The 16,664-nt window shown below is 41.5% G+C and overlaps 1 protein-coding gene across 1 annotated transcript in view; it reads left to right on the forward strand.

The window, feature by feature from the left end:
* mgat3b (beta-1,4-mannosyl-glycoprotein 4-beta-N-acetylglucosaminyltransferase b) overlaps positions 1–16,664 on the forward strand; it is a 71,827-nt gene that overhangs the window by 43,217 nt on the left and 11,946 nt on the right. The window contains exons 2-4 of the mRNA XM_023429035.2: positions 10,716–11,166; positions 14,019–14,686; positions 16,339–16,621. Coding sequence (XP_023284803.1) covers positions 10,717–11,166; positions 14,019–14,686; positions 16,339–16,621 — 1,401 coding nt within the window. The 5' untranslated portion in view covers position 10,716. The remainder of the gene's footprint in view (positions 1–10,715; positions 11,167–14,018; positions 14,687–16,338; positions 16,622–16,664) is intronic.

The raw sequence follows: 16,664 nt of genomic DNA on the forward strand, positions 1-16,664 counted from the left end.
CTTTTCAAATAAATTTTGGAACAAGAACGGAATAAAGCCTGTATCAACATGTTAATGGGATTTTAGATTGTAGCCCGTATTTTTAATGAAATGCTTGTGGCTGCAGCTGCTGATTATTTTGATTATGGATTAGTCCATTAACTGAATTTTGTGTTTAAGAGAAATAATACCCCCTAAATGGATTATTGTGACTGACCAGTGGTCAAACCCTTTCATCACAAACAAAAGGAAGTATTGTAGAATAAATACAAGATTAGATTTTTCCAAGAAGTCCAGCACTTTGCTTCCAGTCATGTTCTGCATGGACTTTATGTGATTTGTCCTGAGATGAAGTGATGGACATTAAAGTGAGTTAAACTGTGGCCTCATCCCATCAACCTACCACCTTATATACTGTTGGTTTTCAATTACAGAGCGTGCTTTTCTCTTTCTGACCAACAGCATGTAAAGGCCTTTGAGACTACGGGCTGTGGCTGTGAATGTATACTCCCCCTTTGTGTCCATGTCAACCCATAATTCACCCCTGACCCCACCGCAGGGTGCTGACACTTCCCCTACCTTTCTGCATTTTCCAGTTCGTGTTTTACTCTGTGGTTCACAAGGGTGGCGAAGTGAAGACAATCGGGGGAAGTGCAAGGACAGTGTTTGAGGAGTTTGTGGCTGATTTTTTTTTTTTTTTTTAGAGTTTCACTTGCTTTGCTGCTCGCATTGCAATTAAGAGTTTGTTTCGTTTGTCTGTGAGAGAAACACTTCTCCAGCTGAAAGTTCAGGGCGTTAACTAAAGGACGTTTTGATTAGGCTGCATCTTGTGATTGTTTGGTGGGAAGTTGGTCTCACTAACTGCTGCACCCAAGGTGCTTTGTTTTGTTTCGATATCCCCTCTGGGTGCTTGTTAGGTGAAATCAACAGACTGGTCAGAGACTGTGGGTGGTGCTGGAAAAGCAGAGAGACACTTTGTAGTCCAGATGAGACGATACCAAAACCTTTTCCCATGTGGAAAGATGTTTGTGAGTTTTCTTTGTGCTAAAGAAGAAGAAAGGGGGATTTAGAGCATCATCTCTTTCTCTCTCTCTCTCTCTCTCTCACTCTCTCTCACACACACACACACACACATACACACATACATGCACACACAGAAAGACACACTGTGCAGAGCTTTACTGGAGTTCTTATAAAACAAAGGCCTTTAAGCACTTTGGAGAGGCAGTGCATCATTTATCATTCCACCTATGAAACACAGTTTAGCTGATGTGGCAAACTTTTTAGACCCACACACCACTCGGTGTGAGATTGTGTGTGCTGAAGTGTGTCTGCCCATGTTGGTGTGTATAAATGTTTGTACTTGTGCTCATATTAGGGTTGTGCAGTTTGTCTGTAAACTGGAACTGACCTCTGTTTATCTTACAGTACTGACACAGTTAAGGTCCGAGTGCGATTCCATCCGTCATGCATATAGTGCAGGTGCGGTGCCCGCTGTCGGTAGGTAAATCCCTCAGGTAGCTGTGCAGCAGCGTCAGTGCATGAAGGAAAAGCCCGAGGCAGGTTGATGAGTTCAGAACTCAGCAAAAACGTAGGAGATTCGTGTTAATGTGTCCTCCGTGTGAACAAGTCAGCATTGTGAGTTATTCAAATGCTACTACAGTACAAGGCTGCACGAGTGGAGCCAATGCCTTCAACAGCGTTAAATTGTTCATATAACATGAAACGGCGCACTCGGTAACTAAGTGCTGTTCACTTCATGGGTTTCTGGCTGAGCTGATTTACATCAGCTCACATCTGTGACTCCAAATGTTTATATATTTATATAATACTTTTGTAAATTTGAGTGTGTGTGTGTGTGCCTGTACTAACACACACACACAAAACCAGATACAAGCATTATTAGGCCCTTGTGTATTAGCCCCAATAGACCTCCGCCGTGTCTTCCCACCGCTGCCATGACAACAGACAGACTGAACCCCCCCCCCCGCCCCCCTCTGCCTGTCAGCCCCAAATAAGACCAACAAAGTTCAATGTAAAATTGGTTCAACAGGTCAGCTGTGGCTACACACACACACACACACACACACACACAGATGAAATTAGGAGCAGCTAACTGGCAGAACCCCTCCTGCTGGCACGTACTCTGTCTCTAGTTGTTTATCACTCGGATCGGCCTCCGTGTCTCCAAACCAAATGTTTGTGCTGCGTTTGTCAACCAGCGGCTGGGGCTTTTCTAAACTCTCCAGGGGTTCATAAAAACTTAAAAAAATTCCCAGAGAGAGAGAGAGCGAAAGAGTGTGGGGGGAGTCGTTTTCTGAAGGAGTGAAATCTACAAGTAATAGCAGTCTGATAAGGTAAACAAACTGTGTTAGGGCAGAGCAGCCATCTCTCTGCTCTCCACCTCCTCTGATAACGCTGTGCCCATAAATAAAAGCTTTCAGTTGTATAAACACAGGAACTCAAGTTGCCCTGAATTAACACACAAAAAGTAGATTTCAGAAAATATCCTCTTCCTTCGATTCAATGCATTCCAGTGCTGAACACATGCCCTGCTTTGATTGGCCGGCCTATCACCGTAGAAATGGGTGTTGCTCCCCATTGGCTGGCCAGATTTTAGAAGAGAGATTTTAGAAAGAGTTTTCACCAGACAGGTTTGTCCCACAGTGAAGTTAAAGAATGTGAATTTAGATTAAAATAAAGATAGGAAGAATAAAGGTAGAGAGGTGTGGCTCTGGTGTGTGTGTGTGTGTGTGTGTGTGTGTGTGTGTTTGTGTGTGTGTGTGTTTACTGTAATATTTTTGTGCCTTTGAGCTTCTCTCTATGTATTACAATAATAATCATACTGCAGTAAATGTCAAAATCACAATAATGCACTTAAAAAACAAACAAAACTGTACATACACTGAAATGTTTTTACAATTAATAAAATTGAAATCATGCTAAGCAAAACATACAATTTAAAATTATATTGAAATAATAACATACATAAAGAGCTACAGAAAACACCTCATAAAGAGTGACTGGACCACAACAAACCAAACCCTGAGTCTTCTGCCTAGACCCAGTTAAAGGGGTTCTAGTAGTGTGTGCTGTCATGTTATGTTATCACTTATTTAGCTTTGTCTTGCTTCACCAAAAAAAAAAAAAAAAGATTAGCAGAAAATTAAATGACAAATAATGAATTAATCATTTAAGTAATCTTTTAAAGAAAATGTCACTGGTTCCAGCTTCTGAAATGTGAATATTCACTGGTTTTCCTCGTCTTCTGTGATAATAAAACTCAATATCTTTGGGTTCTGGTAGGTGGCTGATTAAAATGAGCAATAATGACCTTTTGTTTAGACATCCATGTGGTCTGATGCTGCCCCTCCGTCACATATTCATTAGGCAGTTGTTTGTTTCAACAGATAATCTACTTGTCATGGGCAGCAGCGCTCAGCCTGTAAAAACAGCTGTATAATGTCTACTGTTGTTTTAGAAGAAGTCTGCTTAGAAAGTTCCCTGATTATGTCACAGTGATGTCCTCAGGGTTATCTCAGCTGGGCTCGGACACGACAGAAAACCTTCGTAGTAAACTGAGCCACGAGTTTGAAAGAAGTGGTCGTGGTGTTTACAGACGGAAGAAGTCTAACAAAAGATGCTATTGTTTTTCATTATGGGAAAAACGCTTTTGAAACTTGACCAATGTTAAGCAATAAAACTCAGGATATCTTGGCCTGGTAAGAATCCAAACCAGAATTGTGCAAACATGCTAAAGTTGACTTAAACTTGAAAAACCAGAAAGACATGCTTCCCCCCACCTGTGTTACCCCCCAACCACCAGAGAGCTACAGTATGTGTAAAATTTCAGCTATTTGACCTTAAAAACTCCCTCATGTGCGTTACCTGACAGGCAGCGTCGCAGGCAAGAGGAAGGTTGCAACAGTAGACTGGCAACAACTGGTGACATGAGCACTGGAATAATTTCTACAAGCATGTCTTGGCTCAGAGGCACCTGGGTACCGGGGCACTTGGAAGAGAAAAGACCCACACGATGCCTGCAGTTTCTCTGTTTGTAAGTGCTTTTGTATTTGGATTGGTGGTGGGATGACTGGATTGGAGTTTGGTAGATTTAGTGGTAAATTTCCCACCTTTTACCCTTCCTGTGGTTTTTCTCTGTTTCTATATTCAAGACATTTTCAGCAGGAAATAAAAAATGTTCTTCAGAGCCTTAAATGGCAGGCAGGTAGGTATAGGCGACAAGCAAATGAACTGCAGGTAGCAGGTCAACAGAAAAAACAACAATGAAGAGAAAGATGAGCGGACGATCTGACAATCAAAAGAATCTCCTTTCCTCGCCTGTTTTCTTTGACCTCGAAAAGATGTGAAGGAGATTTCATAAAGACTTGGGAAAAGACAACTGCAGTGCTGAGAGAGTCTGAATGCACTTAGGCAAACTTATTTATAACACATGAAAGATAAACACATTGGCAAACTGAGTGTTGTTAGGTCAACAATTCAAGTAAGGTTTCCCGTCCAAAACAAAACATTCGCACCTCGCAAGAGACTAAAGGATGTTTTTCAGTTTATGCAAGATACATTCAACCATCAAATACTCATAGGGCGTGACAACAAATTAGATGTTGAAAATAAAAAACAAACAGGATTGAAATGTTGAAACAACATCAATAAGTACACTTGAGCCATTAAAATAATAATTACATGAAAATAAGAGACTGAGCAAAGGACCAGAATGAATTGTAGTCAGACATTTAAATGTATAGAGTTTAGTGAAACAACATTTATGTATAGTATTTTCTCATGATGATATTTGTTCAAGATGAATCTTAGTTGGATTTAAAAGAAATCTGGAGCTCAGCCAATCAAGTTTCGTGTCTCAATCATAAAACAGGCGCTCTGCTGTTTCTACATTGACATGGGGGAGCAGTGGTGAAACTGCAGCGGTGCGTCGCTTTAAATGTTGCTGCTGCAAAGACTCGTAGGACGGCGTTATCTCCTTTCCTTTAGTAAAGGAAGGTCCAGTGTATCCTCCGCTGAAGGAGATAAGATAGGAAGCATTGAAGCTCCTTTCCTCAGCGTTTAGAGAATTCAACCAGCTCTTATCACGGCTGACACTTAGATACCTCCAGGTCGTTTCACTCAGTTCAGAAAAAAAACTGGAGCCACTGAGTGTGGACAAAGTGCTGGTAGAGAAAATGAGGAACTGGGAACAGGTGTGTGTGTGTGTGTGTGTGTGTGTGTGTGTGTGTGTGTGTGTGAGAGAGAGAGAGTGAGTGAGTGGGCGGGACATTCAGGTGAGTGAAGACAGGGAGGAAAGTCTGAGGATATCTAAAAAAAAATATGTTTGTACACAACTAAACTGCAACAGCAAATACATTTTGTATGAAAAGTAACTGCGACCAGATGACATGTTTTTATTAACATAAGGATATGATGTTTATGTGGGGAAGCAGCAAATACATTTACACTGAACATATTTCAATCAGGAGAAGACAAATAACAGGAACAATAGTGTGAGAAAAGCGAAACAGAATAGAATTTATTGTGAGCAGAAGGAATAGACTTTGGCGCTTCGACCCCAGCAGGAAGCACGTCACCGTGGGAAACGGCCCATAGGAGGGAGGTGCTTCCTATTAGAGGAAAATTCCCCCGGAGCCAAGACACTGGTGGTGGTGATGAGGACTGCAGCTCGAGGACGGGAACGTCTTCATGAGACGGAGACTTCTGATTGGACTGGTTTGATTGGAGATGGGGTGAGAGGAACACTTTTAAAGTTTGACAGCTTGCGGGTGATTGGCTTGAAGGCCACCGTGTCAGGCTGTGATTGGATGAGGACGAGACTGAGCTGGTAGCTTGTGAATTGAGAGGAGATTCTGTTCAAGGCTGAACTTTCGCTAAGCTTTGTTAGTAAAATGTTCACGGACAGCGTATTTGTTTTCCGCCGAAATATCCAACCTTGCAGTGCGACATCCTCTTCTAGTGACAACACTATTATTAAACTGTTTAATGGTTATGTTTAGACACTCACAGCACTTGGTTAAGGTTCACACTGACTTCAGATTTACATTTAACCAAATCCCGATCTTCTCCCTAACTTTAACCAAAGTCCTTTTGTTGCCTAAACATAACCACATATGAGACTCATAAAATCATAAAAATAAATGTACAAAAAAACAATTTATAGCATCTGATCATGATCCAGCCAAGGTTTCCTACAAGACGTATTTTCTGCTGCAGTTCATTTATATAGAAACATAAAGGATTCTGCAGAAAAAGATGCTTCACCTGCACATATCTGATATCATCATGTGTTTTCTTTGAACTTTTGATCCAGTTATTTTCCATTTTGGCATCAAACACATGTGGGCTGAACTGTATGTCATTTATCATTTATAGGCAAGTGCAAATAGTTGTTTTACGGTCACATGTTTTCCTTGTACTTTTCCCTCATATATTTCCATGACTTGTCTCATTCAGCTAGGCAGTCCATGAAAATCAAATGTGTGATCTTTCGTTTTGCATATACTCTGTATATGCTCACACTGTACCTCAGTGCTCTCTCTGTCACTACCTGCTGCTTTTGCAAATGGACTTCCTCTTTCTGGTTTTGGGAGATTTCTTTGTGTGTTCACACTCTAAACGTTCATTCAAATATTATGTGTCTCAAGGGTTGTTCTTTGTCAAGCTCGCTCAGATTTATTACAGCACATCCCACAGAGCAGATCCATAGTGTCAAATTGAAAACCATATCATGTTTCCAGAGTGTTTTTATAAGGTCACACTGATTAATAAAAAAGCAGGCATTGAAAATTTAGCGGCCTCTAGAAGCTCCTTTGTCGCTGTATCCTGATTCCTCCTGAATCAGTGGTTCTCTAAGGTTTTCCTGCCCCACTGTTCCCCCGTCAACCAGTTTAATATTTCACCAACAACTCTGAGATTGTTTGCAAGAAGTTCATCGATATAATTACATTACAACAATGCTTTTGGATGGAGCGAGCTGTTTCCCACCGCTTCCAGTCGTTATGCTAATCTAAGCTAACAGTTTCCTGGCTTCAGTTTCATATTTAGCACACTCAAACAAGAGTGATATTGCTCTCATTTAACTCTTGGCAAAACCCTGATGAGGTCACTTTCTAAAACTTCTTTTCTTACCTTAATTTTTTTTTTTGCCATCTGAAAACCTTGATGGCCTTGCTGGCAAAGCCTATTTTTTGTTCTGAGTCAACTTTATTTCCACTTGGGGTACTTGGCTTTAGTTTTCACCTTCCATGAGTTTGAAGCCACTGAAATAAATCTGGGCCTCACAATGGTGGCCTTCAGGAGGCATTAAAAGATTGTGGCATCCCAAATCTGACTGATCTGATCTCCGAACATGCTTGAGTGAAATTTATTAAACTATTTTTAGGGAAGAAGAAAGTAAACCCCCTTTTTTTGCTTTCCCTCTCTGCAACAGTTTCTTTCCATTTCTCTTTGTGTCGGGGTAGAAAGAGAGACGAGTCTTTTATTCACCTCTCGCTTCCTCCTCTTTGTCTTCTGTGGCGAGCTGCGTGGGAGACGGAGAAGAGTGGAGTGAAGGAGTGAACGTGAAGGGGAATTAGAGATGACAGATGATAGTGGGGAACTGAGAGAATTGCAGAGAGGATGTGACAGTGGGAGATGAGGTGGCACAGTGCTCCAGTAATACACCAAACGCCACCAGCTTCCACCTCATCTCCCTTTTTCCTTTGACCTCTTATTCTCTCGTCTCTTTTCTCCCATTTATGATTGTGTTCACGTCAACGGAGGTATTGTGTGTGCTTCATTTGTATTCTGCAAGAGCAGCAAAGCATCTGAGTGAGGAGATGGAGTAACACAATATAACACATCTCTATCCGAAAATGTCTCTTATTTCCGCCCTAAGTGCAGTGTTAGCGCCTGTTGACTGAAGACGAGGAGAGTGTGGGACAGGTTACTTCCCACAACATGGCCAGAAACACCACTAACACATCATTTTGGATTGCTTCTATCTTCTTTTTCTTTTTCTTTTTTTTTATTCTAGGACTTTTTCAATTATTTTTTTTTCCCAGAATGAGATCTGGGGGAAAGTGGGCTCTGAAGGCAGCTCTGGTGTGTTATAGTGATAGATTTCAACCTAAGCTTCCCAAATATTTCACGTCAAGGTCCAAGCACCTGTGATGGCAATTTTATTCCAGTTCCAGACTGATTAGGCCTACCTTACCTCTGTCAGAGAGTTAAAGGTCCCATATTGTATAACATGTGATTTCCATGTCTTCTTTGATTAGAAATCAGATCTAGGTTCTATATTAACTCTGTGAGGAGAGAGAGGATCAGAGCCTCCTCTCTTCTGATTGGCTCACTGACCTGTTGTTACCAGAGCTCCAGAGAAACGCATGAGAGAGGAGATGTAAAACTACACTGAAATGGTTTTTGGTAATTAAACCCATAAATATATCTTCTTATGGATCAACACTTCAAATAAAACACTGGAAAATGTAAATTATGGGACCTTTAATGATTGTATTTGTCTGTGCTTCTGTCACTTATCAGGACATCTCTAAAACTTAATATCACGTCAGTTGAATTTGATGAAAGTTTAGGCAGATGGCAGTTTTTATATATTTTTTTTTGTTCATTAACTTAATGAGCGACAAAAGTTTGTTGCTTATCAGCCATTATTTTAGTTTCTTTAATTTGCCTTTTGAGGCAGATGTGAATACAGATGCAGATGAAACATTTCCGAACGTATTCTATTATTAAAGAAACAAAATTGCATACTGTAAGCCTTCTGAGATGCGGTAGTGTCAGTGAAATGTTTGTTGTTATCGATGCTTTCATGTAGTGAAACAGTCGCACCATGTGGCTGTTCCTCATTTAGCCTTAGGTTGAGCCCCCCTTGTGTAGAGATTAGTGTTTGTGAATGAGGAAAGTGGTGATGATTAGCAGAGGTGTGGAATCGTGTAACCGGACCTTGACTTCAGTCACATTCAATTCACAAATCTGGTGATTTTAGACTCAATAACAAAGTCAAAAAACACTCGCAACTTGACTTAGACTTAAACTTTATTTGGACTTTTATCAGGAGTTGGGATTACCCAATATTACCCAAGGGATTGGGATTGGTTTTGACCTGAAACTTACTTACTTTGTCGTACTAGGTTTAGGATTCAAGTGCAGACGACTGTGGTTACTCTGTTTAAAACCTCATCTATGTTAAGCTGTTAACACGAACCTTTCTCGAGCCTGTGGTCGAGTTTCACAACATGCCGTTGAAGCCGCACATGAATGTAAAATGTTTCATCCCCACAGAGGGACTCTCACTCTCCCTCCTCTCTTCTCATCTCTGCTTTCACATTCGCTCTCATGCCTCATTCATCCCTCTCCTCCTCCTTCCACTGGTCCACATCTCTCCATCATACCTCCTCTGAACCTCTCTCTTCCTCTTCCTCCTCCCCATCTTCAGATGGACCTCTCCCTCTCCTGCCCTTCTTCACACTCCTCTTCCCTCTTAACTGTTTGTTTCGTGTCCAGTAGCCGAGACTCTTACGGTTAGGCTTAGGTTCACGCGGTGCAACTCAGAATCATGCAGAGCATTGCTGGGAGGTCACTGGCAGGATTTTCCCCCTCACCTCAGTGTTTTGTTTTTTATTAGTGTGCTCAGATGTTTGTGAAGATGGACTAGAGCGCAAGAATAAATCTCGCTGCGTAAGCACCGAGTGTCCCCGTTCCTTGACCGTATACTGCCTGTGCTTAGCTAAAAAGGAAATCCCGCTCAAAAGCCAAGACAGATGCTCATATTCAGATGCTTTGAGTCCACTTTTATGCTTTATATCAATCCCTTTTTTATTGTAACTGAGAGAAAATGAAGATCAAAGGCATCCGGCAGATGTGTACAAATGGGACCAGATTAGGATTATCTGTGATTCGTCAGTGTCACGTTATATTTTTGAACATTATGATAATCCCTTAGTAATGAGTACATCTTATGTCATTTTTCTCATCTCGATGCAAATTTAGCAACTCTCTCAATGAGAAGCTAAAAGTCGGCATGAATCATGACATTGTACATTTTTCTCCTCCTCCAGTTCACTCTTTCCCGTATACATACATGCCTCCGTCTCGTCGTCTTTCATGTATCTTCCTTAATAAAAAGCTACAGGATGGAAATGAAATGAAATCATTTAATCAGCATGATCATCAGAATGAATTATATACACTTGGCTGGGCAGAGCCAGGCCATCGCACAGCCACAGAACAGGCCCTTGATTGTCAATGTGGCTAATTATGCTTGTAGGGGAGCTGCAGGGGAGCTGCAGAGTCCGGTGATCTTTGTTGGTTTGTCACTAAGAGCAACTCCTTTTATGTTACACAGAGTCATTTCATATCACATCATCTTTAATATAAAGATGTTGACTTGTTGTGCCATACAATTTTACTCCTAACTGTCAAATAATTATAATCAAATCAAGCTAATTTCATTATCTTTGTACAAAGAATAAAAAGCCTGTTTCCCTGAGGTTCTTTACTTCTGAAAAATCTAATTAATTCAACGTCTTTATAGTTCTCCCTTTATTTCCTTTTAATAAATATTTCTTATAATTAAAGCAGAAAACAACAGACTTAGTGGAAAAACGGTGACCTGTGTACTTGAGGCAGTTTTTTGATCTTATTAGTCTGACTCATGTTTCGTCATTTCTCTCCATCCCCCACCCGCCCCCTCCCTTCTCTTTTTCCAGGATGAAAATGCGGCGGCACAGGGTGTTCTTGCTGTGCACGGTGGGCCTGTGCGTCATCTCCTTCCTCCACTACTACAAGGCCCTCCACTATGTCTCCCTGCTGCGCGAGCTCTCCGCCCCCTACCCCAACATCAAGTCCTTCATTATGGTCACCGGCTTCTTCTGGAGGGAGAAGGGTGTGGCCGCCACCCCGCTCAGCCCCGCCTCCCCCGAAGAAGCCCCTCCCCTACCCGGTCTCCGCCAATCGGACAGCAAAGCTAGAAGCGTGGCGGGTGCGGTGGGAGGAGGAGGCGGAGGAGGCGGGATGGGTATGGGGATACAGGGGGTCGTGGTTGGAGGTCCTGGGATTGTTGGCAGTGCAGGGTTGGAGATGAGGCAGAGGGAGGATCCGGCAGCGCCTCACCCCTGGGAGAAACCAGAGGAGAATCAGCGGGGAGAGTCTCCGAATGAAGTAAGATGGGTAAACGTTTACTGTGACCTTAAGTTCTCAGTATGTTTGTTTAAATTCTGTGGCGTGATTTTAAAGCTTTATGTTGTGGTGTTGTTTTGGACTTTTGCCTCCCAAGGACTTGCAAAGTCCAAATTGGTTTTGATCAGGTGCAGAGGAATCACAGTACTGCCGAACGAGGGTTCTTCTGCACCTGATGAAGAGCCAATTTCAACTCACAACATCGCAATATTTGTAAAATAGAAATTTTACATTGAGCATTCATCAGTGCTGGGACTCCTTGGGAAGCATAAATCACAATGACAGTCTTTATTTGGACTGAGCACCTGGACAAGAAAGATGTACGTGCATTTTTCACACTGATTGGTTGTACTGAACGGCAAATATAGCAAACAGTATTTTCATTGCATATACAATGAAATATATTAAACACTCCCCTGCAGGCATGCAGCTGGCCACCAGCTTGTGATGCCGGGTGACCAAAATTCAATGTCAGGACGTCTCGTGTTTAATGTTGGTTTCAAGATGTGTTTTTAAGTAACCAAAATCCAGTGTCTTCCAAATGCCTCATGCCAACTCCCATCTAGACGTGTAAGATGCCGACATTGTGGTCATGAGCAAAAACCCAACATATACTAAACGTCAGCGGTGTCAGTTAGCCACTGTTGGGTTCTGACGTCAACTCGGTTTTCATTTCCAACATCTGTTCGATGTTAGTCACTAAGAGTCAAACATTACATTGATGTTCAGTACCAGCTGGGTCTTAACAACACATTATCTGAATGGATTTTAGAGATGGAGAATGACAAAATATTACCACATGCATTCTATACATAGTGTAATTCACAGCATCTGAAATTCCTAAAGGAGCTACTTGAACATTTTAACTAAATCAAGTGGCATTTGTCTTTAAGACCATGTCTCAGTTGTATATGGTGATATAAAGGCCTTTAAAAAACAAAACGGCGTATAGCAGGACTGGATACAGCAGCTTATCTCAGTTACTGAATAAAACATGGTAGAGTAAAAAAACAGATGTAAAATTCTTTTTGTAAACTTGGGTTGAAGCTGCTCCGTGTTGATGTCAAGATTCTGTGATTTAGTGGAGGCAAAATAAGTGATGCTTGAAAAAGAAACTGAGCCGACTGCATATGATCTACGTGAATTCGGCCTACATACCCTGGGGGGGTCAGTGTAAACACTATTTCAGTTGTAAAAACCTTCCTACAGTATCCATTTACCTTCCAATGTACCACTGGCCCTTTTTGAGGTTTTGTGTTCCTGTCTTTTCCGTCATTCTCTGTCTGCTGGTGCATATCAAGGATCATTTTCCTCGACAACACTGAAAGCCTTGAGTTGAATAAGTCATCATAATAAACATTTTCTAGTGTCATACGTTGTTGTTTTAGTTAAAAGTGTTAACATAAGTGTTTTTTTTTCACTGAACAAGACAATATTGTGTCCAGGTCCCACTCAGGTACTTTATGATCACATTAGGCTTTTGACTGTCGCTCACTTGGCTCCTGCAAAAAGAAAATTAATACGTCACAATCCCTGTGAGATCATTCATCTTAGTTGTTTATTCGGAAAACTATAAACTCCACACTTTATTCTGATGAATTAAAGTGTGTTAAAGCAACAAAAATATAGTTTCACACTCTTAAGCATTTATGAAATGTCAGGAGAAAATGTAAACAAGGAAGAGAAAGTAATAAATGGTGTCCTATTTGTGAAAAGATATTTCATAACCCTCTTGAGGTAATCCTAATGTAATATTACCTCACATAATTTATTGCATATTGTGTTTCATCTTTCCCTAAAATCATTGCATTTTATCCAAGTGTTTGTATTACTCTGTCACCTTTTGTTTAATCACTGTGCAAATAACCTCCAACATTCACCAAGTGCCCATGTGTTTTTTCATGGAGTCTTTGACGAGTGATTACAGAGCAGTTTTCTTTGTCTCAAAGGTCACAAGGCCGTACAATACAGTTTCCTGTCAACACTAAAGCTATTACTCAAGGAATAATGGCTTCTATATTGAAGGGAGCACACTTGTAGTTGCTGCACTTTTATTGGTTCAGATAAAGCTAACAAGCTTACCAGTTTGTCAAAGGTGTTATATCCAAAGTTAAGGTCTGCTATACATTAATATACACTTAGTATAAAAGGCCAATTATGAAGACAGACTTTGGTTTAGGCCATGATGTAATCAATAAAGGCCAAATTGTTTTCTGAAAGAGCTACAACCTGAATTTGGCCAGTTTTTACATAGTAGTTGGCTTGGGTTTACTAAGTTTCTAATTTCGTGGACCATAAATACAGGTACATCATCAAATTTTGATGTGATATTTCTGTTTCATGTAACCTCACTTTTATTATGCAGTTAATTAAAATTCTGCCCTTTGTTGGCTGTTGGTTGATTTTTGTATTTGAACAATTTTAAAGTGTAGGCATGTGGACCACGAACATGGAGCTCCTTCAGTTGTCAGACCAATAAAACTCAAGTGTATCCATAGCTTTGGTCTTTTGATCTAGGACACGGAGCTGTTGCTTCATCAACTTGTCTTTCAAACTGCTCAGTGTCAGTATCAGATTCATTGCAATAAGTGCAAGACACAACAGCTTGATATAAACTTTTGTTACATGATTACTTTTTATATGAACCTTTATAAGTCAAAAACGACCTCCCTCCTTCATTATGACCCTTTTTTTTGGCAGTTTGTAGCCCTAAATATCAAGTGGTTTCTTGGTGTGCACTTCAGTTAATTAATTACAATGAAATCTACAGTAGTAGGTGTGAATTTTAAGTGGAAGTTGACTCAACACTTTCAAATATCTGTCTCTTTTTCCAGGAGAGAGCCGAAGACCATTTAAAGCCACGGAACCCCAGCCACCAAGCTCAACCTGCTGGGCCTGACCTCCCAGAGGTCCCATTGAATGGGAAAGAACACCGGGTGGTGTTCCCCAAGGAACAATTGCCGGACCCCTTAGAATCCTTGGGAGACCACCACACTCGCACTCACCAGCTTCAAGATGACAAAACACCTTACTTTGTTCGAACCAAAGCTGGAGCTCTTTGCTTCAGGCAGGGGACTGAGGTGGCTACCCCAAAGGAGTACTCTGGGAAATCAGGGGGGGCTGCGGCCAATGGAGCTGGAGAAGGTGCTCGGGCTGGGGCTGCTGGGCAACGGAAACCTCTGCAAGTCCAGCAGCAGCCCTCAGTAGCGCCAAAAGCCAAGGCGAGGTCCAGGGGCAATGGGAAGCGGCTAGTCAAGTGTGTGTGTCGGCCAGGGTGGCACGGACCTTACTGTGGGGTTCCCACCATGGTGTACCACTCCAATCTGCCAACCAAGGAGAGGCTGACACCCAGAGAGACCCCACGGAGGGTGATCAATGCTATCAACGTCAACCACGAGTTTGACCTGTTGCACGTGCGCTTTCACGAGCTTGCCCAAGCCGTTGATCTGTTCCTTGTATGTGAATCCAACTTTACTGCCTATGGAGAGAAACGGCCTCTGAGGTAAGACCCACAATTCTGGACTGGTGTATGTGTGGAAAGGTCAAGGTGTATTTAAGCAAGATGTGTAATCCGCTGCTGAGCTGCTCTGTGGCCATCAGCAGATCACTCTCTTTGTGCCTTACAGAACCACATTGTAAAACAGCAGACATACTCAGCAACAACTGGATTAAAGACTATGACACTATGGTGGGACAACTTATTAGAGTTGTATAAATATTATAAAACCATGGTCAAATCATACCAATCCTTTAATACAGATAAGAGTTCATTTGAGGTTCCAGTGTACTCTTGGGATGTATTATTTTTCCTCATAAATATTTATGGTAGAAAATTCAAAAGTTAAGCAAAATCCCAACTTTTTGCCAAATTTCGACACTTCCGTATGCATTGAGTAGTTACCGTTTACAGCTCACAGTCTTTGTTTACCGCCAACCTTCACGGTTTCTGAATGCTGAATAACAATTACGATGAATTTCCTTTGGCATCAACATGAAATGCCTCCATAGCAATTTTACACCAGATTAGGACAAGAGCAACATGACTGACTCTGCGTGCAGCCTTGAAGGGAGAGATTGGTGTGTTCAATCATAGGATGTGACACTGCATGAAAGTAGATAAATTCAGTAGCTATACGTATCAACAGGTTAATTGAGTTGTTCTTCCAGTCGGTTTAGTGAGGGTTTGTGTACCGAAAGGAATCATTTCTCAGACAAGGATCTTTGTCAGCTGTTGTTCCTTATGATGTACTTTAACTTCCTGCCAATACATATGAAATGCATATGACTACACTTTGGATTTATTTTTCCTTACAGTTCGAGGCAACCTTTGGTTTTCATTCTGTTGTGTGCAGTAGGAAAATCAATTAACTTTTTAAACTAGCTTGAGTTGTGTAATCCATAACAATAACATCAAGTCTGCATTAATTTTTGTCACAGTCACATTATGGTCTCATTGCAATGGATTTTAAAGGTTCCATGGAGTTTTTCTGTAAACAAACACATTTTGCTCAGTGTTTTTCTCACCAAAAAGGCTTTGTGTGTATTATCAATGCCCAAAAAATGTGCCGAATGTGTTGAATGCATATCTTACCTCACAATAACAATTTATTTTAGACATCTTAAAGCCTGCACTGTTTCCGGCGGCTTGCAGTCTCCGTCTTTCCTGCCTTTTGCAAGTGTATCGGCATGTTTCTTGGCACGTTACTGCCAAGTTCTGTCAATCAATGCAAGCCAATGAGATACAAATCAAAGTTGGTTCCACTCATCAAAGCAGCGCTCAATTTGAAAGACGAGTTGATGTCAGTGCCACCAGTGGTCAAAGCTTTAAGTACCTTTGAGTGCAGATTGATTTGAAGTATGAACTGTACCGTGTAAATAATGCAACATTAACAAAAATAATGCAAACTTAATTTTAACTCCCAAGTCCCAAGACTTTATACATTCAAGTTCCCACTATATGGAAAGGAATGGAATCCAATGGCTACCTGGAAGGGTAATGATGGCATGTCGTATATGTACTGGTAGTAAATGGGCTAAAACCTGCAAAACCATGGGTATTTTCCGTGAATATAACAACGCATGAACTAATGGCACTGTGAGGTTCTTATGAGATAATCCACTAAATAGCAAGTGTAACGTCTGAATTCTCCCCAGTTTCCTGCGGCTCCTCCTCAATGGCACGTACGACTACATACGTCACAAGATCCTGTACGTGTTCCTCGACCACTTCCCAGATGGTGGTCGGCAGGACGGCTGGATCGCTGATGACTACTTACGCACCTTCTTGACACGCAATGGCATGTCCAGGGTGGTGGGCGCCAGGTCAGATGATGTCTTTGTCATCAATGACGCAGATGAAATCCCAGCACACGAGGGCCTCCTTTTTCTCAAGCTATTTGATGGCTGGACAGAACCTTTCGCCATCCACATGCGCAAGGTAGCAGCAATATGTCAGCTTGTGTATTTTTTGTAGCAGCTTT

Source organism: Seriola lalandi, unplaced genomic scaffold, assembly GCF_002814215.2.
Source record: "Seriola lalandi dorsalis isolate HSWRI2012SDOR001 ecotype SW California unplaced genomic scaffold, Sedor1 jcf7180002054887, whole genome shotgun sequence".
Taxonomy (NCBI): Eukaryota; Metazoa; Chordata; class Actinopteri; order Carangiformes; family Carangidae; genus Seriola; species Seriola lalandi.